Below are 23,589 nucleotides of genomic sequence, written 5' to 3'. Positions count from 1 at the left end.
AGGCCCAAATGGCCTGAAGAAGGACCTTGGTCAATGGGAGGCGACAATATGGGATCGCCAGTATATTCACCTGGGAATGGGATCTTGCAAAAGCGTCTGCGTCTGTTTTGGCGGTTGTAGTATAGGTATGATAGGATAGGAATTACACAAAATGGCATGACGAACTTGAAGCAAAGCCGGGACAGTTGGCCGTGTCAAGTTGCGATGCGCGTCTACATTCACTCCTCCATCTCGCAAGGACTTTGCAAATGCGTGCGGTGGTCTGATCAGATGTCGTGAGAGTCATTAATAATAAGGCGTCCGATGGCTGACAACGACATCGGTCGGCGTCTACCCCGCGTAGGTTGGGTTGGAACCATTCTACCCGCCTTAGCGTGAACTGATTACCAATTTCAGCGACCAACCCAAACCTCTGAATCTCTGGAATGCCAGTGTTGAGTTTAGTGGGAAGGGCGACGACAAGGCGACGCCCATCGCAACATCGGATAAGCAGCACTACAGACCGGCATGTAGTACGTCTTAGACATGCTGTAAAGAGTTGACGCATCTTGTCGGAGAAACTCCGCAAGTGCGGATCAGACGGGATATGAAATCCCTGGAGTCTGGAGTCATGAATGACTGGGCTACGTTTGGTCAGCACCCAATTTCAGCGATCAACCCCGCGCCCCAGATCTCTAGAATGCTACCATTGAGCTTATCAGACGGAAGATGAATTCCCTGGAGCCTGGAGACATGGACGGCTGGGCCACGCTGGTCAGCATCCCTCAACGTCCCCGGCGTGGGGTGACGGTCTTGGCATCATGGGCACTACTACATAGTACTGGAAATATAGCTCAGTGTGGCAATACTAAGCACCTATTCTCGGTCCAAGGTTCGCCTGAGTATGTATGACATTGCAGCTACCCCACGGATTGCATGTGGTTTGGAAAGTGGTGGAGTAGACATGGTGCAGTGGTGGTTGTGGTTGCGCCCCAGATCTGCAATTTAGCGAGAGTTTGCCCGCACCATTAACCCGCGTCTCGGTGCGTGGGCTATCTTTATTTTATCCAGGCTTTCCAGCGAAAATTGAGCTCCCAATAAGCCATGCCCATTGGCTGGCCCTGCGTCAAGCAACCATAACCCCTCCCCCTGCGCGAGCTACACTTGATGCTGCATGCGGCGCTTGCATGCACCTGCCTGCGATCAAATGGACGATCTTCCGCGCCGTGTCCACATACGCACGACGTTTTGTGTCCCGCCTCGGTGTTGACTTTCGACCCGCGGGAGGGGAGCCTTTGGGTCTAGGTCAACTGTGGAATGGTAAGGTTATATAACAGCGAGGAACTCCACGACATTGCTTCTTTCATCATAACCTAACCACCGTTTATATTTCTGTGCTGTGCTGTGCTGTGCTGTGCTGAACCTACCGCTTCTCTCCTTCGATTGAGTCTTATCCTATCCCCCCCCCAAACAGGCAACATTGCCATCTGGATGCTGTTTTAGAGATGGGCTCGATAACCCTAAATAACGCTAGCAGGGCCTGGTGGAAGGACGCTGTCATCTACCAGATCTACCCCGCCAGTTTCAAGGATGCCAACGGAGATGGTCTGGGCGACGTCCCGGGCATCATCAGCAAAGTCGACTATCTCAAAGACTTGGGCACAGACATCGTATGGGTGTCTCCCATGTATGCAAGCCCTCAAATCGATATGGGATACGATATTTCCGATTACCAAGATGTCCATCGCCCGTACGGTACCGTTCGTGACATGGAAGTCCTGATTGAGGAATGCCACAAGCGGGGAATGAAGCTCATCCTGGATCTGGTGGTCAATCACACTTCGGACCAGCACAAATGGTTCCAAGAGTCCAGGTCTTCAAAAAACAACCCCAAGCGGGATTGGTACATCTGGCGGCCCCCTCGTTACGCCGAAGACGGCACCCGTCTGCCTCCCACCAATTGGCGAAGTCATTTCAGCGGTAGCACGTGGGAGTGGGACGAGTCGACGGGCGAGTACTACCTCCACCTCTTCGCCAAAGAGCAGCCGGATCTCAACTGGGAGAACGAAGAAACGCGCGAGGCCATCTACGAAAATGCCATGCGATTCTGGCTCGACAAGGGCGTAGATGGTTTCCGGATCGACACGGTCAACATGTACAGCAAGGGCGTGGAATTCAAGGACGCGCCCATCATGAACAAGAACGCGTACGAGCAGCCGGCGTACATGATCTACTGCAACGGCCCGAGGATACACGAGTTCCTGCGGGAAATGAACGCCAAAGTGCTCAACAACTACGACACGGTGACGGTTGGTGAGCTCCCGCACACGCCGGACCCACAGCACGTCCTCAAGTTCATTAGCGCGAGCGATAGGCAACTGGACATGGTCTTCCAGTTTGACATCGTCGACATTGGGCAGGGGGTGGGGTACAAGTATCAGGCGCGGGAGTGGAAGCTACCGGAGCTCAAGCGCGTCGTGGCCAAGTGGCAGCAGTTCATCGAGGGGACGGACGGCTGGACGACGGCCTTCTGCGAGAACCACGACCAGGGCCGTTCGGTGTCGCGGTACGCCAGCGACGCGCCCGAGTGGAGGGAGCTGTCGGCCAAGATGCTGGCGCTGATGATGTGCTCGCAGACGGGCACGCTTTTCGTGTACCAGGGCCAGGAGATTGGCATGACCAACGTACCGAGGAGCTGGAAAATTGAGGAGTACAAGGACATTGAGAGTCTCAACTACTACAATGACATCAAGAAGGAGCATGGCGAGGGCAAATTCCTTGACTACGTCATGGACAGCATCAACTTGCTCGGCCGCGACAACGCGCGCATCCCGATGCAGTGGGACGACACCCCTTTCGCCGGCTTCACAGAAAGCAAGGACGGCGCGTGGATGCGCCTCCACGACCTGTACCCCGAGATCAACGTCGCGAAGCAGGAGCGCGAGCCGCAGTCGGTGCTGAACTTTTGGAGAGAGATGCTGAGGCTACGCAAGGAGGAGGGCGAGCTGCTCACGCACGGAGCTTTCGAGCTGTTTGATGAAGATAATGAGCAGACATTCGTGTACAGGAAGGCGCGCAACGGGCGGAGTGCAGTCGTGGCATTGAACTTTACGAGCGAGGAGCAGGCGGTTGAGATCCCCGGTGAGGGGCTGAAGCTTAGGGTTGGAAATTATGACGATGTTAAGGAGAGGGTTGCTGCGGAGGGCGACAAGAGCGTCCTCAGGCCATGGGAGGGAAGGCTTTATTTACAGGGCTGAACCAAGGTTGGATTTACTTGGAAAAGGTTGTGTTTGGTACGATGAAGGATGCCTGGTCCAGAATGTCTTATGTTTGATAGAGAGACAGCCGGCTTATGATGTTTATGTTTTTGAGCTTGTTTCCTTTGGTTGAACGAAGCTTCCATCTCATTCTATTTTTAACTACATTGTTGACAGCTCAATTCCAATTTCTTGGATAACTCAATCTCTTGGGTGCTTTATTGCTGTTGGCGAAGGAGGTGGTGCTTGGCCCAGAGGTGACCCCATTGCCCGTCTCCCTCATCTAACTTCTCGTCGCATTTCTGCCTGTGTCTTGGACCCAACATATACCACATTCTTTTTAGGTAATTTACATTCAACTACACGATTATTTCTTGTATCACTGATTTTGAAAGGCAAGTTTCAATGGTTCCTTTCTATACCTCACACCACTTCGCGCATGGGTCAAGACATGGAGAAAGCCGACTCGGCTATGGACCTTGTCTTTTTGTAAGTGCCCAGCAGCTTTCTCTAAACGCCGCGTGCCCTTTTAGTTCCCATAACCGATTTAAACTTGATTCTTTACTTACGGAATTCTGCTCATATTCGCGGGAGTAATGGTAAATTACCAACAAGCCCTGATGATGTGGACAATAAAGATCCGGCCTGGCATTAGATGGTCTGGGTCGAGTCCCCAACCCCAACCAACACCTCCGGCATTCGACCCCCGCACTGGGGAACCTGTAGGGTTCTAAAAACGGGGAAATGGATACAATGCTACTCTTACATTAAAGGTGATTTTCGCGGCTCCAGGACCCCTGTCCGAACTGCGTGCTTGCACATCCCAAACCCCTTTCTTCGGTCAGCTGGAAGCCCCCTAATTTTCTTTTCATTGTTTCTGGCTCCTGACGCCCGGTCCTGTATCTAAGCCAGTCCGATCGTGACCTTAAAAGACTTGTACAATAGGCACGTTAGCCCTCAAGGCACCCGCGGCTAGATCTACACCCTTTTCAAGAACAGCAACAGCTACTAAGTATATAGAGAGTGAACAATGTAGTGAGAAGACGGGGGATTAGTCATGTCCAGCACCAATTCCGTCAGCTGTGTATTGCAATATAACCTATGCAGGTTGTTAATCCTGCTTTGTAGACGTGAGATCTCAAGAGCCCAGGTAACAGGTAGCCTCATGAACATCCCACTTACAACTACTCAAAGATACCGCAGCCGAAATTGGCGACATGTAGCACCAAAGTACAATTTAATCATGATTTATAAAGGAGAACCGGCTACAACCAACTTGGGCTTGTTGTTTCTTTGTCTGTTGGGGCGCAAGACCGCGATCGCTCAGTGTAATGTCGCCACTTCTCGACGCCAAGATGGACCCTATGGAAGTTCCAAAGAGAATAGGATATAGACCAAGGACAAGTAACGCCCCATCAACCTGTCATGAAGCAAGGGATAATTAGACACCAGATAGCCAGAGATATACGATGTTTAGTCCCACGAAGGAAGCTTAATGTTTAGGACAGAAAACAACGAGCAAATACTTATTTTGCAAATGTTTGTTCCACATTTGGAAGAAATCGAGGACTTTTCAGGCCGTTAATTACACAACCACGGACAAAACAGTGACCAAAGCTGCGAATAAAACTCAAGATGGGGCCCTCGCCAATCTCCATCCTGTTATCTCTTGGAACATTTCGCTCTTTACCTGTCAATACGCTCGCTGAAACCTTTCCTCCCTCATCTGCGTTGCTCCACGATGCAAACCTTTTCGGTTCTGCTCGTCATTGCAAGCGGTGTGTCAACGACACAGGCAAGGGGAATCGACAAGATCTATAACCACAGAGTCGACATTTTTGAAGGGCACAACGTCAACTACAATGCATGCCTTCATCCGGCACCAACCTCAGCACCGGGAATTATAGTCAGAGATGTGAGCGCGCTTCACGTCGAAACTCTCGGTTCAAACACCTGTGGGTTCTTCACCCTCTCAAACGACAATGGTCGGTCCCCTCCCGCCCCCAAGCCCACCCAAGAAGCATAAACATCATTCAAAGATTCGGGAAGCTGAACCTTGGAGGGTCCTTAGAAATCAGAACACGCGTATGCGAAGACGCCGACTCAGCATGTGTTGCTTCGAACGGATATCTTGGTTGTGGGCCTAAGCCGCATACGACATGCTTCCCGCATGGCTATCCGCAATGCCAGCCGAGCAAGAAACTGCCTCAAACTCTCTGCTGGTACGTCCTGCCGTGTTCAAGCAACGGTTTCCTTTTATTCTGTCATTTTGCTAGGAATCGCAATGCTGGAAACATTGGTGGCTTACGAGTTTGACAGTTCCAAATTGGATGATTGGAGTGGGGAGTGTCAGACATTTATTAGGGACGAGGGCGCTCTGGGCGAGAAAACACTCTTCGGGTGTCGTAACAAGGGTCTCTCCTGGGATCCCATCGTGCGGTTACAAACAGCGAAAGACCAAACCGTTTCTCCTTCAATCGAAACCGCCACTACATCGATCTCGTCGACATCCAATGGTTCAACCTCCTCCGCACCGGCAGCCCCGTCCTCGGCCTTACCCTCATCAACAAGCACACCGGCACCGACTGAGGATAGCCCTCAACCCCACCCTTCGCCGACAGGTGCCATCATCGGCGGCGTGCTGGGCAGTATCGCCATAGTGGCCATATCCGGCTGTGTCGCGGTCTGGCTCGTCGTGCGACGAAGGCGAGCCTCGACGCCAGCCCGTGGATTTGGCGATCAAATATCGCCGTCCCTGAACCATGAGTTTCCGGGTGGCCAGCGATGTGCCACTCCAAGGCAAGGGAAAGAAGGTATCGAGGATCGTTGTAGCTATAAGCCTGTGCCCCCAGCATCTCCGTCAGAGGAAACATGTCAAGCGCCGGCGAACAATGCCATAGGAAGTCCAAACAAGCCAGCTGAGTTGGATTGATTGGTGAAGATATCGTCCTTTTAGCAGGTCATTGCAGGGAAGAGTTGGAGTCGAATCAGTACTGGGAAAGTGGGATGTTCTGAATGGTTTCACGAGTTTTATTCCTTAGAAAAATGTTAGATCGCGTATCACAAACACTAATGACACCGCCCAGGTGTTCACCGTAATTGAAATCATGTGGTTAACATGATGTTTCCGTCGTTCTTAGTAGTAATTTGTTGGTACGCGACCGAGGCGTAAATCATGGAGTAGAAATTCCCGGGCGAATGGACAGGGGCCGAATAACAAAAACATGAAGACGGCCTACTGTCACGATCCACTCAGACCTTGAACGGTATCTATCTACATCACTGATTTCTCAATTATCAGTCGTTCGTTATTCATCATAACTGGTAATGTCTCCAGGGCGTGTGGGCTCAACAATGAAAACCTGCCTCAGCTCGGCCGGCAGGGTCGAACAGAGATACCTAGAGAATGGGTTTACAAAACACCATGTGTGACCTTGTCAGCTTGCATTAAGACGAATACTGGTGTCTTGTTGCATTTAGTTTACACACGTCTTTATCTGTCCGTTATTTTAGGCGGTTGAACCTCTCCCCCAAAGGTGGCTTGACCTGAGTGCTGCCTTTAGAGCATCTCAGCACGATTCTTGGATCTAATACTAAATATATTGCCCTTTAATAGACATAGAGCTCGGTAATGACCGAGATCGCAAGGTATGAGCTCAAGCGGTTATTCATGTAACGTGGCATGGAAATCCAATTTCATTGAACCATGACAGACAAATCCATAGACGAGTCTTTCAGTATGAGATACAAAGAGAGGTTAACTTTCGCGTGCTACCTAGTTTGAATATATGCAAGGGTCGCCATGTGTTTGCTCGGTTTCTTCGACCCAGAAGGATATTGGCTTCTAAAACAAGATAGCACCTAGCATAGTAGACAGCGCATGTTGGTATTCTCAGACGCCTTTTATTTCAGACATCTTCCATTAGAAAACAAACTGTGGCCCATCTTTTGGCTCACTGACAACCCGTAACCCTCGACTGCTTCGCGGCATATTGACTACAATTCTGCGCTCCCCAAAAATGCGCCATCACTTGGTCCTGCTTGCTCTCGTAGGCATACCGTCCGTGGCAGAAGCGATGGGGCTTGCCAACGCCGACATCTACCTGCCAGCAAGACTGACATCCGCGGGTGAGCAATTCGCCGTCGGGAACAGCGGATCGCTGACCCCGACGCCGGCCCCGAGTTTGAAACTCAGAGACTCGGATGCTAAAGCCCAAGGCGGGGGCAGGGAAACTTGCGGGTTTTTCAGCAGTGGCGGGTGTAAGTTTCCTGGTGGAATTGCTGCGATATCCAAGCCGCGCCCCCTTCTCCCCACCCCGTTATTCCACAAGAAAGGGCTTGATAAACTGACGATGCCATTACTAGCCCTTGCGGCGGTTACCTGTAGCGGCCCCAACCGAGAAGCCGCCTGCAAGACCACGAACCCATGGCTTTGCGGAGGGCTGTATTCCACTTGCTTGGGTCCTTCCGCGCCCGTGTGTGCCTTGGCCAGGAGCCCTCCATTGAGAACCCTCTGCTGGTACGTCTCAGTTTTTTGCTTCTCTTAAAAGGGGTTCTCCTTTTCATATTAAGTGGCCGGGGACCCGTCGGTTGGATCAAATGGCAAAAAGCTGGCAAGAAGCTTGACGACTGATGGGCTGTGCAGTGCCGGCAATAAGCCCGTCTGTGGAACTCTCCTGCACGGCGAGGGCGTGTACCAGAGAACTGGCCTGGTTTGCTTCGGAACCGAGCTTAGGTCCAAGTCCGTCGTGACCCTGTCTTCTGAGAGATACGCCGTATCCATACCTAAAGCCCCTTCGACGACGTCCACCTCGGAGCCCTGTAGACTGTCTTCCGAGCCCCCGCCCTCCCCAATCATTTCAACTTTCCAAGCAACGAGGCCCTCCTCGCCAGCCTCTCCCTCTTCGTCCGAAGCGTCAACGATGTCGACTGAGCCGCCGTCGTCAAAAGGTACTATAGTGAGCAGTGCCACTCAGGCTTTTACTGCGGTGGCATTTACCATGTGTGTTATCTGGTGGGTCGGTTTGTGATCGGTTCATACCTGGTACAGAGGACACCACAGCTGCTCCTGGAGGCAAATGTGGACAAGATAAAAGGGACTCGGCAACAAGCCAAGATGTCTCTTCTGGCATGGCTTTGGAGGGTAAGGACTAGGTTGACTTGGAAGTTTGTTTGACGAGATGGTTCGGCTTCCAAGAACCACGGAGGGGGGAAATATCAATACCTAAATAAGCAGGCAATGAAGTGAATGGCTTCGTATAAATCCTGTCGTCTTTTACGATGACGCCCACGCAATGGCCGAAACCACTGAACCGATCCAGCCCAGATTTGACGCCCAAAAGTATGATAATGATGCACACAAACCCTCCCAGCCCGCTGATACCAGGAGGTGCCATCTTTCCCCCGCTCCTGCCCTAGAATCTCAACTTGGGCATCACAAATACTAACAAAACCAACGCAACCATGAGGCCGTATACCCACGCATATAGTATCATCCGGCCCCACCACCCCTTCCCCTCCGTCATCTTCCTCAGCGTCCCCATCCTCCGACTCGCCGCATCCATCCCCCTTTCGGTCTTGTCCATACCCTCACCCGCGCGCGACAGTACGTTCTTGTCCTGCTCGAGCGAGTCTGAGAACTTCTGCGAGCTGGCTTTCAGCGCGCCCGCCATCTTCAAGATCGACTCGGACAGCGCATCCTGCTCGGCGCGCTGGTGATCCAAGATCGCCTCGGCCGTCGCCGTTGACGACGCCGGTGCTGATGCCGTGGATTTGATGGTGTTGGAGCGTCGGGAGGCGAAGAGGGCCGCGCGCGCTGTTGCTGTGGTCATTGCGGATGGGGAGTCGGGGCGGGCGGGACCGCGCGAGCGGAGTGTTTGGGTCGTTGTTGTAGCTGAGTCGGAGTTTGGTGGTGGTTGATGTGGTGGTGATGGGTCTTTTGCTGAAGAGGCATACTCCTCGGCCGGCGGGGCGGAGACTGGCGGCGGGAGGTCTGGTATCTCGGGCTCTGGCTCCTCGTCCTCGTCCTGGTCGCCGGTGTCTTCCGTGGGTATGTCCGTCGACCGCGAATCCATGCTCTCACTCGGTGTTGGTATGATTTCGGCCAGGATGTCCTCGCCATCTGAGCTGTTGTCGTCGTCTTCCTCATGCAACTATCGCGCATTAGTATCAGCACCCCCCCCCTCTTCCGCAAAGTCCCCCAAGACGCACCTGCTCTATGTCATGCATTCTATCCACAAGGCGCTCCAGTAGTTCCCGTTTCTGGTTCAGGTCGACTTGCATATCCTGCCGTCGGGTGAGAAGCTTGACGTGCAGCGTCTCCTGTTCGACTCTCGTGAGGAGGCTCCGCGCATACTCGAGATTCTGCAATGAAAAGGGTGTTAGCGAGTGTCTTTTGCCTGATTTTGGTATAAAATGGAGGCCATACCGAGTTCAGCCGCGCCCTCTCGAATTCACTGGCCCGTAACCTGCGCTCGCGGTCCTGATCCGCGTGGAGGATCGTCTGGTCGAGTCGGTGGAGGAGTTGGCTGAGCTCCGCCGCGCCCTTTTCGGGAGAGGCGCTAGGCGCAAGTTGTGATGTCGATGATAACCGCGCCATTGTGACCACCCTCGTGTAGTTTCTCCTGGACTTTGAGCACTGTCGAATTATTATTTGGCTGAAAGTCTGGGAAGGAGGCTTGGTGGACAAGTGTTTGAAGCTGATGATGTCGTTGCAGGGTCAAGCCACCGTGGCTGAAGCTCCCCTCCAAATGCCGGTGCACGGACCATACCTAAGCATGCCGATCTCAACTGCAGTTTGGCATGTCTCCTTCTACTCAAAGTCACTTCCCTAATACAATGAGGAGAATATTTTGCGAAAGCCCATCGAGCCTCTAGACTAGTCATTTGGGACCGTTAACTCAGTCAAGTGATTTGAATCACGACATTGTATTATTGTCATTTTTTAGGTGACTTGCCGCGCTTGCTTCTAAGTTGATCGGCACAGTTCACCGACACCCCTTCACATTGGTCAACAGTGTTCATGAAGTCCTTGCCATTTTTGAAGAGGCGAGGGGCAACGCAACCAAGTCCCGTATGATTCCGGATTTTAACACTGGCATATGAATGGACCTCTTACAGAATTTCCGCTTACATGGTATTGTTGACCAATACTTGTGAGGTATCAAGGAGGAAAACCAGCATCGTCTGTACTCCTCCGGGAAAGCTCAAAAGGAATCATTTCAACTGTTGCACCATACTCAAACGCACCAGTAAGCCTTTGGAAAGGTTAATCATTCTTCGAGACATACCCGAACAGTTCAGACTGGCAAGCGAAGACTTGATCCTCTAGTCTTCTGGAAAAGAAAGAAAAGCGGAAAGAAAATAAAAAAAATGGACCGGGAGCCTTTCGAGTTGATTCACAAGGGCCAAACCGAAAAAGGCGCTGTTTTCAGATTGTACCCGAGACGGTGGAAATGAGGCATCGCGATGTCCGCGCCTCTGCAAAGGTTGTTTTATCTATGCTCTCCTCGATGGACCACCTCGAAAGGAACCGTCCCCATTGCTCATCTCCTCTCTTCCCCTCCTTTCTCCCTAATATCAGTACCTTAACTACTGGTAGAAATTAAAAGAGGCCTGGGAAATATCCCTTGAACATAAAATATAAACCCTTCCGCGACGACTTTTGCCAAAAGAGGCCAGTCTAGTACACGCATGTTAGATGTCAACATAGAATCAGCGTACAAATGCAGGACGCAAGTTTGGATGACACTTTAAGCACGGCACCATGAGAGGTTCCCCCAATACCGGGATTCCAAATGTAGAAACCCAGGGTTATGTGACAAACTCAAAGATGTGTGATCTTCTTCGAGACCTTCTGAGCTCACTCAACTGATCACGAAGACCAACAATTGGACCTTGGCCATCCAGTTGCCTGGGCCAAGTGAGACTTAGCCCACCAGAGCCTCATACTGCAATCTTGCAATTTGCTGATTGCGCCGTCCAGAATCACTGGGCCCCTCAGCATCACACAAGCGGACATTAGATAACCGACCAGCTGCTGCCTCGTCAGCGCTAACCACTCGTATCGACCCAGGTAAAGCAGCAACCGTCCCAAGATCTACTCGGAATCGAAGCAAAACGCTGTGCATAAAGTGACGATAAGAACCAAAACATGGCCAATGTCGAGCGTCCACATGTACAAGTTGCCAAGTTGAAAAGTCTCCCAGACAGTTTGTAGCCTCCACACTTGCGCAATACGGACTGCCAATTAAGAAACCAACAGGCATCATACAAGTCATGTGCGCATGATGTATGAACGAGTGGCTATGCCCCCCCTCTCTTGCCTTCTACCCCGCGTTTTTGGTTCTCATAACAGGTTGATATGTGGATTTGCTGTTGCCTATCAAGGAGGTGAAGTTGTCATGGTGCATCAGAGTCGGCTCGTATCGGCCGGCGGTGGCATGCCATTTCAGCCTTGTCGACACCAACTTCTAGAGAAATCCTTCTGTTTCAATTGCTAGCTTGTTTCACTTCCTGCAGTCGTCCCTGGCCCATGGGCTAGTCGCGAGCGTCCAGGAAACGTGACGACAAGAGAGCAGGGTGTACATAGCCTGATAGCGGGCGAGCTGTAGCGAATTGGCTGTTAGTTGTCGAGGTTCCTTGGTTCTGCGCCACCCCCAATTTTTGGTAAGCTTGCTCGCGGAATACCCAGAGGTGCATGCGGCCACGAAAAGTGATGCCGAATCCCACTTGCTACTCGTGGGACACGAATTTTTTTTCGGATGAGGCAACACGGCATTTTGACCTGGGAACGGGCGCTGTGCGTCCCTGCATGGTGGAAGGATTTGGTTCTAATTATGGAAACAGCATGAACCCGGTATTGGCTCATTGACGGCATTATGAAGGGGTCCTCACGATGGATGGTACGTAGAGTGTGGCGTGGTATTGTGCGGTGGCAGTGGGCGGCACACGCCGACATTTGCGCGGGAAGGCGGGAGGGGACAGAGGCCGGGAAGGGCGTCGGGGCAACAAGCTCTTTCAAGCCCTCAAGACCGTTGACATAAACTTGGCGGGGACAGTGGCATCGTTGTCAAGGCCGCAGGTGCACGACGTCATTGGGTAGCCGTGGGTGTGGGAGCTTGTGAGTGGAACATTGCACGGGCGATGCCATGGGATGTACCTGCGGAATACCGCAAGGAGGCTGGGAATCGTCTTTTGGCGGTAAGTAACGCCGGGGTATATCGGGACCGCTGCGACCCGCCAGTCCCTGAAAATGGAGATGGAGGGATAGATCAATGGTTGGACCGATGGATGTTCGGCAAGATCCAGCATCTGGGCTCTGTGGAGGCTAGATGGGCTGGATTGGATTGGGTTGTGTTGCGTTGCGATGCTTTTCAGCGCCCACAGGTTTAATTTATCGCCAGTGACTCAACGCCGGGCCGAGAAGTCCCAGAAGCCCTAGCTGTCTTCTTTTATCCGCCACTCTCTGCAGGGACGGGGAGGGGAATCCAAGACAATGGCGTCGAAACTGTCAGACAACGTCCAACCAGTCGGTTGATGGGTCGTCGGTGTCCGCTATGAAGTGCGTATCTGGGGCAGCCCCTGGCGCCTAGACTCTGTCGGTTGCAGGATAATGTTTCGACCCGAAGCTGGGAAGTGGCATGGTATCTAGCCACAGGTGACAAGCTGAGCCGAGGGTAAGGTGTCTGAGATGCAGTGCCTAGCATGGCTCGTCATGTTGCATCGCACTAGAGGTAGGTAGAGTGGTGATTAAACGGGAGTCCGACGTTCTGCCCTACGGCCTACGGGAGCACCATGTTGTGCTTGATGCGCTCCATATCTTAGGGTCGGTGTCTGCTCTAATGCCCGACGTCGGTCGGTTGACGTTCATGGCTGCAAGGCGTGGCCGCACCGGCATAGTCCCATTCGGCAGGAGGTATAGCTCGGCGCTGGCGAGAAGATCGACAGCAGCTTTTGCCTTTTCAGAGACGGGGTTCGGGCTGGACCAGGGAATGGACTGCGACCTGAGGTCAAGTCGTGACGAACTCCTTCCCGTCCAAGAGAAGCGAAACCTGACATCAGGGAGAATAATGATGTAGTTACAGTAGCATCCACCGGCTGATCATGGCACGGTATCCGTAGTTTGAGTGGTGTCCAAGGCCGATAACAGAAGATCCACCGGCCGGAAGCAGGTTGTGTATGGAATGCGAAAGGATGCCGGGCCCAAGGACCCAGATACGGGAGTGTCGAACAAAGAGGAGGGCCGGCCCAGCTTTGAAAGGCGACGAGAGACAGAGGTGTGAGACACGGAAAGGCTCGCTGGGCCGGTGAAGCAAACATATGCCAAGGAAAGTGAAGCCAAGTACAGAGCTCTTCTGGCTCTCTCTCTCTATACCTAGGCGGCTGGATGGGGTTTTTGATGGAATGACCTACGATATCGGCCAACGCAGATGGGGAGCTGCAGCCGACAATTCGTTCGGGGGGGGGGGGGGGGGGTTGACGAGATTAGAAAAAATGAAGATAATAACAGGCTTGCCTGATGTTGCAGCGCTCGCATGTCAAATGCACTTTCTTTTTCTCGTTGGGGAAGGAAAAGGTCGGCAAGGAAAGAGATGCCCGGGGTGCGTCTGTCAGTGGCATCCGGATTGGACGAGATGAACGGATGTCAATGCAGGTACTCGGGCGGCGCATTCATTCCTTTTGTCTTGGTTGTCCGAACATGCCTGAGACCCCTTAACCCCTTCCTGCTGGATTGGGCGTCTGCATAAAACATTGGCTGGAGATGAGCAAAGTGATACTGAGATGTCGGTATCACGACACGCAGGAAGAAGCGCAAGAGGTGTCGTTGATACTGTTATTGACGATGACGACGACGAACAGAAGGATGTAATTAAAATTGGACTTCCCGATCTGACGCTTGGCTTTCAATGGTGTCGCCGTCAATGACGGAGAGTTGCTCCCTGCATCCGTGTTTGTTTTTCTTTTCGCCTGTAATCACCTCTTTGTTTGTTGATTTGGGGAATTGTTTATGTTTTTTCTCTCTCTTTCATTTCCCGATTCTTTCGGGTCCGTGTCTGAGAGCCCAAGCTCCCATCACTACCCACGTAGCAGCGGGCATCAACCATGGATGAGCCGTTTTGATCATTTATTGGCCCTTGGGCCGGCTGCAGCGCCCGGGACGCTGTGAGCGACGGTGTATGGTGTATGTAAGCTTTCAAGGAGGGGCTTACCCGCCTGAAGACTTGACTCGCGCGAGGCTTTCGACGACGGGCGAGGGGGCTGAAGAGGGGAAGAGGGGCCTTGGCAGCGAACGGTCAAATCCGCCGGTCCAATATAGACGTTTAAGGGTATCTCATGTAAGGTAAAGGAGATGACGCATGTCAGCACTCAATGATTATTGGGAAGTGCGCAAGTCTATATTGAGAGACGTCACCGCGGATGGCATGGGGTAAGTCGTAGCTATGTAGCCGGCCAGAGATGGCTTCGTGGCGGAGAATTGCTGGCATCCGGTTGCCCTCAGTCATCAAACAGACGTCGGCAGGTAGAGGAAGCAGAGCAGGCCATTCATTCATTCCACGCACGGGTTGCGGAAAACCAGAAGACATTGGCCAGGCACATGAATGTATGGCTGAATGTATATGTGTACATACCTAGTACATGTCCCCGTATTTTCCATGTATATATGTATGGTTGTGTGTATGGGTAGGTACCTCGGACATGGCTCCTGCATGGCTCCTTGGCCCGACGTCAAGTCAAAGTTCCCCTGCCAGGCGTTGTGTGAAATCTCTGCGTCCCGTCGTGGCTCTGGACTGGCTTCAAGGCTCATACGGATACTACTGATGTGGACTGGAGTGATGATTGATTGAGTGTGATTGCTTTATTGATCCGGTCCTCCAAAAACCCTCCCCTCGACGGTGGGGCGCGGACCAAGGCCCACATCATCTCGTCAGTCTCATCTCGCTGAGAGCTCCCAGCGCCAGGGCCACCCCTTCTTGTCCCGACTCCCTTCCCTTTTGTCGCTAGGCTCCTTCCCTCTTCTGCCTTCCCCCAGAGCCCAGGTGGCCCAGGCCTCATCCCATTTGATCCTTCCTGGCGGCGCCCCACAGAGTCAAAATGCCCCAAAAAGGTACCTTTGCCAGCCATTTCCACACAAGGTGTACACTACTCAACCCTGCACGGAGCATGGCAGCATGGAAAATACGGCACTCGGGGACTGGAGATGCGGAAGTGGATGTCATTCATTGTCAGCCCGTTGAACCTTCCCTTTCCCTCAGTGATTAGTGCACACTCTTACCACCACTGACATGAGGCAGGTAGGTAGGTGGTAGCAAGCATGCACACTAACTCTTGAATACCAGCCTGGGCGCCACTGCACATGCCTGCCAGAAAGTGTCCGTACCGCCATCGTCCACCACCCACTTGCAGCGTGTCAGCAACTGCGGCGAACAAAGTGCCCCCCTTCTCCTCTGGCTCTGGCTCGGGGACGTGCCCAGTGACGGACAACCAGTGACAAGAGACGGAGGCGACGAGCAATACCCAGCCGTCTCCGCCCGCCAACAGTTCAACGGCCTTCGTCCCACGTCCCACGTAACTGCGCAGCATTAGCACACTTTGTCCGCTGCAGGCCTGGGGCCTCGACTCGGTCTTTCTCCCCACCTTGAGTGCCTGGGAAGGCCTGGCCTGTCTTGGGCAGGCAGGCAGAGAGGCAGGCCGACAGGCAAGGAACATACATGTCCCCATGTGTGCTACTCGCGCTTCTGCTCTGTATGTACACTACCATCACGACGACCATGCACTATGCCCCGTTCCCACTCCCGCTCCCACTCTCCGTTTCCTCCCACGACTCCTCTGTTTCTCGCCCTCTTCCCTGCCGAAGCCCTGCCCGCCCATCAGATGCCCGGCGCTGGCCTTGTCATTGGGTCAGTCCGCATCACCCTCGTCGCCGCTGCCCTACCAGACCACCTGACCGGCGATAACCCTGCTACCTTCGCCCGGGTTACCCATCCCGTCCCGTATTTTCAGAGTCTGTTGCCGCCGCCGCCGATGCCTTAGTTGTGCTGCCTGTCTATCTGCCTACCTGTTGATGCCGTGTTGCTAGCTGTGGGGTTTTGTTTTTTGTTTTTTGTTGCATTGTCCGCGGGCCGCTGTCCACGTTGCATGCTCTGTCGGCTGCTCTGTTCTGCTCGAGCCACGCTGCTCTGATTTGCACCTACATTTTGTACCTGATGCTCCCGCTTCATTGTCACCCCTAGATGTCCAACATAATACTCTGGTCGCCGCATTGGTACATCGCTTCGCTCATTGTACAAACCGGATGGTTCTGGGAATACACAACTCCCCTTACTCACTTACTCTACCTCGCTATACCAACCCGGGGCTGATGTACTGGCTGTTTTGACCAGGCGAGCCTTTAATAAAATAAAAAAAAGCCTAGAGTCATCACCACTGACGACACCCCGTCCGGTACACACACGATCCTACTGCACACCACTTCGCCCGCCTACCTCACCTCGCCTTTACATTGTATTGCCTTGGAGGTACCTTACATTACCCGACTTACGCACACACAGTACACAAACACGCACACGCACACACACCCACGCGCCCGCGCGCCCGGCCTGGACCTTGGACTTAGACCTGGTGCCGACCTGGACCTAGACCTTTGCCCTGCAGCTTGCACTGGCACTGGCACTGGCACCTGCACCTGCACCCCCTTCGTCTGCCTCTGCCTCTGCCTCTGCCTCTACTTTACTCACCTTCCCTCTCTCTTGCTTACCTTACCGGAGTGCACCTACCTCGCTTGCCCCCTTCTACTCGATTCAAACTTTCCTCCAGAGAGTGGGAAAAAAAAAGAGGCATCTTCTTTTTTGGCCTTCTTTGCCGACGTCTTTCGACATTCAACTTTGTCGTCGCGCGCATCATTCGGAAACGTCACTCGCTTTCATCATTGTCTGTCGTTAAAATCCCACTAACGCACAGCTCGTGTCTTACCGACTTCCGCCTTCCCCCCCAGCTCCGCATCCTCGTCGCCTACCAGTTGCTGCCTTTGGTCAACGCTGCCAAAACACCTGGACCGCCTCACCTACACGGGAGCTCTTTCGTCGTTCGCTCTTCCCGTTCTGTTCTGCCCACAGCCAGAGCCTCCTCATGACACCGACCACAGAACTGTCGCAGTAAAAGGGCGGAAACCGCAGACTGCTCCTGGAGCGCTTCACTCGACAAAGAGAACATTCGCGCGCCAAAAGCACCCCCCCCGCCCAATCACCGCCTGCGCGTCGCATCCTATCCTAGCGCATGCTCTCACCCAATACCTTCCTAGCAACCTAACCCAGTGCAAAACACCACCAAGCGACCAAGCGACCGACCGTCCGACCGACCGATTGACACAATATCGAATACTAGCTGCACCGACTCTGCCTACTGCATCGATTCGGGTCGTCGTTCAATTACCCTCCTTTCTTTTCTTCTTTTCTCGTCGCTTGACACACTTTGTCTGCCTTCGTTTCCTACGACTGCGATTAGGACGCTGGCAACGACACGATAATTGAGCTTCGACCACCTGCGCCCCGTCATTGCGATGACGTCCGCTGCTCCTCCCCCCAACCAGGCTTTCCAGCCCACGAGCACCTCGACTGCGACTGCCGGGCCCTCGACTCCAAACAAGAGAGACTTGAAATCGTGGTGGAAAGGCTTCAAACTACCTTCGAAGCATCAGGAACATCATGGTAGAGCCCCTTCTACTTTTGTATCGCAATCTGCACCACCGATACAGCCCCTCTTCAGTGAAGATGTCGACGAGACAATGGATACATCGGCTACCCCCCTCACTCTCGTTCTGCTGTTACAGGATGCCCACATAGTCTAGCCAAGCGACCCGATCCAACCCGGAGTCGTCGCCTCAAGTGATGCGACAACCTCTACCACCACAAGCCTGGCTTGTTTGCCCAACAGGCTGTCCCTGTCCATCACCAAGCCTGTGCGCCAGTGTGCTAAGCGGACCCGCGCAGCTACGGCAGTAGCAACCAACTTCATTTCGAGAGCTAAACAATCTTCAGCAGAAAACCGCCCCCACGGCATTTTCGGCGTTCCGCTGCGCCAGAGCATCACCTATGCCAACGTTGCGATCTCCCTCGTCGACGAGAACGGGAAGAGCTACATCTATGGCTACGTTCCGATTGTTGTCGCCAAGTGTGGCGTATTCTTGAAGGAAAAGGGTACGTGCGCGCAACTTTGGTTCACTTCCCATGGCATACTCACACTCCATTCTAGCTACTGCGGTAGAGGGTATCTTTCGCCTCAGCGGCTCCGAGAAGCGAATCAAGGAACTGAAGCAGATCTTTGACTCACCCGATCGCTATGGCAAGGGCCTGGTGTGGGACAACTACACGGTACATGATGCTGCCAACGTCCTTCGACGATATTTGAATGACCTTCCCGAACCTGTGGTGCCTTTGGATCTGTATGAAAAGTTCAGGGAACCTTTGCGGGGCGCCACAAGGCAAGCAGTTGGCGATGCTGAAGGACCGCAATTCGTCGAAAACTTCGACGAGCAAGCCGCCATTATCAAGTACCAGAGGCTAATCACAGAGCTTCCGCCGCTGAACCGTCAGCTGCTGCTGTACATCTTGGACCTGTTGGCAGTTTTTGCCGCCAAGTCGGAAGAGAACAGAATGAACTCTCAGAACCTAGCAGCCATCTTCCAACCTGGCATGCTCTCACACCCCCAACACGCCATGGCACCCGAAGAGTACCGTCTGAACCAATGCGTCCTCATCTTTCTCATCGAAAACCAGGATCACTTCTTGATTGGCATGCAGGGCACGGCCACTGACGAGAAGACAAAGCAGTTGATTGAGAAGGGCACACCCCCACCCGCTGCGAGTGGGCCGGTGACCCCCAACCCCAACAGGACATCGGGTTTGGGGCGTTCTGCGTCCAATGCGAGTGCTGGTGCCGAGAGCGTAAGAAGAGAAGGTATGGTCAGGAGAAACCGATCGACATCTTCGCGACACTCGCACCATGAAGGATCGACGACCCCCAGTAGCCCGGCGCTCGCCCCCACACCGAACAGCGGCCTCGGCAGGAGCAACACGGTTCCTTCTAAGAAATCCCCTGCTCTTCAGACAGGAAGATTCAGGCGTGATGCATCGCCTGTTCCTGGCTCATCCCCTCGAGAGCCCATGATTCCGATGACGACAGAAGAGCTTGTCGAAGCACCCGACCAGTCGCCTTCAGTCTCGAGTATTTCGCCTACGCCAGCTGCGATAGGCACATCCGGGCTAGCCCCGACCGCTGCCGGTACGGCCGGCAGGAGCCAGGAAAGACTGCTTGACCCGAGCGAGGCTACGACACCCGTCAAGGAAAGGGTCCTCCCGAGCATATTTCAAAGGTCTCCCACCGGAGAGGGCGAGAGGAGGCAACCGAACAAGCTGAAGAAGAAGCGGGTTCCAGGGAGTTTGAACCCGAGCGCGCAAAGCTCGGCTGCATCTTTGCCCGGTACGCACTCAGCCGCCGTGTCCCCTAGCATTGAGGCCCCCAATCCCCTGGACCAGGTGGGCGGTCCAATCCCCGAGCACGATTCCCTTCCGGTCGGCCAGCAATCCATTGCATTTGACACACCATCGGAACCCACCCCGCGCGCATCCCAGGTCCCTTCAAGTAGCACCTTGCACCCTGAGCAGACCCTCAAGGCGAAAAAATCGCCTCCAACCTCTCTCCATTCATCATTTAACGAAGGTTCTGACTTTGATCAGACTGAAGAGTCCATCATGACGAACTCGGCAGAGACGAATGAACCGGAAAAAGACAAGAAGAGAAGGTGGAGGCTGTCACGTCAAAGGAACCACCACGAGCACCAGTACCCGTCGGTGACCTCGCCGCGACTGGCTTTTGGGTCCAACGACAATGCCGATGTCAGCACGACTTCGATTGGCAGTGGCGGATATAAACCACGCAAGAGCTTCACTGGCGAAAGCTCCGATGCCCCGATGCAATATGCCGAGGCACAAAGCAGCCATGAATCTGGCCGGGATGGCCGCGAAAAGGACGGCAAGGACGAAGCCAAGGGTCCTATAGGTTGGATTAGGAATAAGTACCGAGAGGCCAAGGAAAGCGCCGAGCAAAGACGAAACAAGTCGCCTCCAGCAGATCGACAGTCTTCTCTAGGGGGCTCTAGCATCATGTCGGGGAGAGGCAAGAGTTTGGACCTACGGAGAGAGCCCGAAGAGAAAGCGCAGAGCCACGCTCCAGCTCACCCCGTCCCACCACTACCGCAACCAGCAACGGCCCAACCGGCAACGGCCCAGCCAACCGTAGTTCAGTCAACTATAGTCCAGCCGGCAGCAGTTCAGCCAGCAGTAGTGGAGTCAGCAGCAGTCGAATCAGTAACAGCTCTGCCAGCAGCAATTCAGCCAGCAGCATCTCCACCAGCGGCGTCTCAACTTGCAGCAGCATCTCAACCGGAAATAGCACCGCCTGAAGAGCCACAACCCGATGCATCTCGGTAGTTGTAATATCATTCGAAGACAAAAATACGAAACGCATGGAGGGGAGAGGCATTTTTTGGGCAAATTTTGGGATCACGCTTCGTCTTTGGACATGATGACGCGTGTTCAGGGTTTGAAAGAAGCAGAATGGGAGTCAAGATGAGACTTTCCCCCCCTTCCAAGGTTCCACGTTGATATCAAAAGGAGACATGTGTGAATCATAGTGTATGGAGTTGTTCGATTCTCTGGCTTGGTGTAGGCGACGCATTGCCCACGGGCTCGCTCGCTATGAAGGATTATTGTCAAGTTGGCGTTGTCAAGTGTAGTCCAGTCCCCCTAACGTTCATGGGATAGGTATTCATGGTTTAGGAAAAGAAAGGATTTGTTTCGTATTCACAATGAGTAGCTCTTGATTTCACTCGGGCATATGTAGTAAATCCTTCGGGTCGTATTTGTGATTTGAAGCCGCAGAAGCACTTTATGCTTTGAGCATATACACACTTGAGGTGATCTGAGATTATTCGTTGGCTCCGCATGACCTCCATTTTTCAATACAGGCCAAATTCGGACGTGGTGGGGTGCCACGACGGAGATTCAACTTTTTAGGTAGACGAACCTGCTTCCCATGGTGACTGAATATATACCTACATCGGGCATTTTTCAATCCGGTCAGCCTAGACCCATGCCGTCCGGTTAATGGTTTCGACACGCCAGCATTCGAAAAAGGACAAATAAAAGGGGGAGGGGAGAGTGGTGAATCCCCTCTCCTCTTTTAGGTGGTGTTTTATACACTGATCAAGACACGGTGGTGTGCAGTCCCGTGTCCCAAACGATGAGCTTCCCCCGCCGGCGGGAGTCCTCATTGAAAAAGCCGTTCCAACCCTGCCAGACGCGTTCTGGACGGACGCCAAAGGCGTGGCCGTGAGGCCCGTTGAAGAATTCCAGGAGCCAGGGCTCGATGCCCTCGAAGCCGACGATATAGCGGGGAATTTCCTCGGCTGCAAGGGGCCAGAGCTCGGTGGACATGAAGAGCTGGGGGTCGTCGTAGAAGCGGTCTGCCTCGTCGCGGTAGTTGAGGCGTTCGGGAGAGTTGGGTTCCGTGTGTAGGGGCGGCTCGCAGGTGAGGGCGCGAGCGCGGAGGGTCGGGTGGACTAGGTGGGAGCGCCAGGGGGTCGAGTGGCAGGGGGTCAGGAAGAGGGCGAAGAGTTCTTCCGAGGAGTTTAAGGCCGCCGGTGACGGGGCGGGGTGAAGGCGGGAGTAGGATTTGCGCAGGAAGGCGAGCACGGTAAGAGGCGCAGGCTGGTGGAGGAGGGTCAAGAAGAAGGAGAGGATGGCGTGGAGGGCCAGGGCGGAGGTCAGAAGGCGCTTGTGGCGGAGTCTGGGCTTCGGGAGCGGGGATTTGGGGGTCGCTGCGGGAGCCGAGGTGGTGAAGAAGTCGGTCAGGGGCGCGGCGGCGAGGACGTGGAGGATGGGGAGGAGGGGGTAAATGAAGCGGACTTCCTTGTGGGAGACTAGGGAGAGGGTCGCGATCATGGCGTATACGACCCATGAGAGGGTCTTGAGGGTCAGGGTGCGGATCTTGGAAGAAGTCGACGGAGGCGAGTAGAGGGATACCAGGACGAAGGGGAGATAGGCCATGGAGAGGAGGGGGAGGCCCTGGGAAAGGTAGTAATGCCAATCGTTGCGGCCGTAGAAGACGGCGAGGGACTGGGAGAGGTTGAAGTAGAGGAACTTGTAGGGCGGGAATGTCCATTCGCCAAAGTAGAGTCGGTCTGAGGCAAGGGAGAGGGAGAGGGCGAGGACGCCGCATAGGATGGCCTCGCGGACAAGGATGAAGATGGTTTGCGCCGTAAGGACGGAGGAGCGGGTGAAGAGGGGTCGGGATACCGTGGCGATTGCAATCGTTGCCCAGATGATGATGTTCGTGGGGCGTAGGAGGACGGCGATAGCTGCAAGAGTGAGGGACAAGCGGAGGCTGTGAAGTTTCCATAAGTAGGAATTCCTGGGTGAATTTGAATTCACATGAAAGACGGACCTTTTCAGAGTCCCCGGCGTGTGCAAGATGGAATTTGCAGACTTCGGGTTCTCCTTTTCAAGCTTTCTCTCGCCAAGAAGCTCCCATGGCCAGTAGCTGAGAGCCATGATGGTAAGAGTTGTCTCCATCGAGTTGGAGAAAGTTCTTGTTGAGCAGTACCATTGGAATGGACTGAACATGTTCATGAACAACTATGGGAATCGTGAGCATCTTTCCAACTAATACCAAAAAAAAGAAGGAAAAAATTGTCGCCCATAAGAGGCGACTTTGTTGCCATGGTGGTTCGGACTTAGGAAGGAGGGCGAAGGACTTACAGCAAACCACGAGACTGAACTATCGGGGCCGTAGATCTTGACGGCCAGCTGCCAGGTGTACCAGTCGCCGGCGGCAGCAAAGACGGCCTGGGCGGCCTTCGGAGCGGCGAGCAGGAGCCATGGCCTGGCGAATGGGAGCGGGCGGGCTACTAAGTCTGCGAGGGTGTAAACGGCGGCGAAGAGAGCGGGGTGCAACGAGGAGCGGAGCTGGTTTTTCCATTCCTGGGAAGGTTGTTTAATATCACTCACAAGCGGCAATGTAACGATGATGATGACATGAATGGTGAATACACTGCAACTGCAACGTGGGAAATTACAAGACTCACCCAGGTGATCCAGGCACCACTGTTGTCACCAAAGGCCATGCGCCAGGCGGGCTCCAGGGCCTGAAAGTACTCATCGGGCTGGAAAAAAGTGAGGACCCACCAGGCGTTGAGGAGACGGATGATGAGGAGGGACCGGAAGACGGAGGGCTTGTTGTGCTCGTTACGAACTGCCATTAGGAGTTCGGGGGCGGGCGGGGAGCCGACGGAAGCCAT

The 23,589-nt window shown here is 53.8% G+C and overlaps 4 protein-coding genes across 4 annotated transcripts; 2 read left to right on the top strand and 2 right to left on the bottom strand.

Annotated features, from left to right (window-relative positions):
* Positions 1–1,484: 1,484 nt before the first annotated feature.
* On the top strand, positions 1,485–3,236 carry EsH8_IV_000384 (alpha-glucosidase; the record flags this gene model as incomplete). The annotated part of the gene is made up of 1 exon (XM_083265274.1): positions 1,485–3,236. The coding sequence occupies one exon, from the start codon at positions 1,485–1,487 to the stop codon at positions 3,234–3,236; it is 1,752 nt and encodes a 583-aa protein (XP_083124169.1).
* Positions 3,237–7,803: 4,567 nt separating this feature from the next.
* On the bottom strand, positions 7,804–9,834 carry EsH8_IV_000383 (uncharacterized protein; the record flags this gene model as incomplete). The annotated part of the gene is made up of 4 exons (XM_083265273.1): positions 7,804–8,189; positions 8,824–9,388; positions 9,447–9,599; positions 9,664–9,834. 4 exons carry the CDS (start codon positions 9,832–9,834, stop codon positions 7,804–7,806), a joined length of 1,275 nt encoding a protein of 424 aa, XP_083124168.1.
* Positions 9,835–17,793: 7,959 nt separating this feature from the next.
* EsH8_IV_000382 (Rho GTPase-activating protein) lies at positions 17,794–20,722 on the top strand (the record flags this gene model as incomplete). The annotated part of the gene is made up of 3 exons (XM_083265272.1): positions 17,794–17,941; positions 18,272–18,430; positions 18,486–20,722. 3 exons carry the CDS (start codon positions 17,794–17,796, stop codon positions 20,720–20,722), a joined length of 2,544 nt encoding a protein of 847 aa, XP_083124167.1.
* Positions 20,723–21,496: 774 nt separating this feature from the next.
* On the bottom strand, positions 21,497–23,589 carry EsH8_IV_000381 (protein GPI10; the record flags this gene model as incomplete). The annotated part of the gene is made up of 4 exons (XM_083265271.1): positions 21,497–22,676; positions 22,737–22,927; positions 23,051–23,272; positions 23,377–23,589. The coding sequence occupies 4 exons, from the start codon at positions 23,587–23,589 to the stop codon at positions 21,497–21,499; spliced, it is 1,806 nt and encodes a 601-aa protein (XP_083124166.1).

This window comes from Colletotrichum jinshuiense, chromosome 4 (genome assembly GCF_051148585.1).
Source record: "Colletotrichum jinshuiense chromosome 4, complete sequence".
NCBI classification, from domain to species: domain Eukaryota; kingdom Fungi; phylum Ascomycota; class Sordariomycetes; order Glomerellales; family Glomerellaceae; genus Colletotrichum; species Colletotrichum jinshuiense.
Note: the sequence above shows the minus strand (reverse complement) of the source record. Positions and strands in the feature narration are given on the sequence as shown.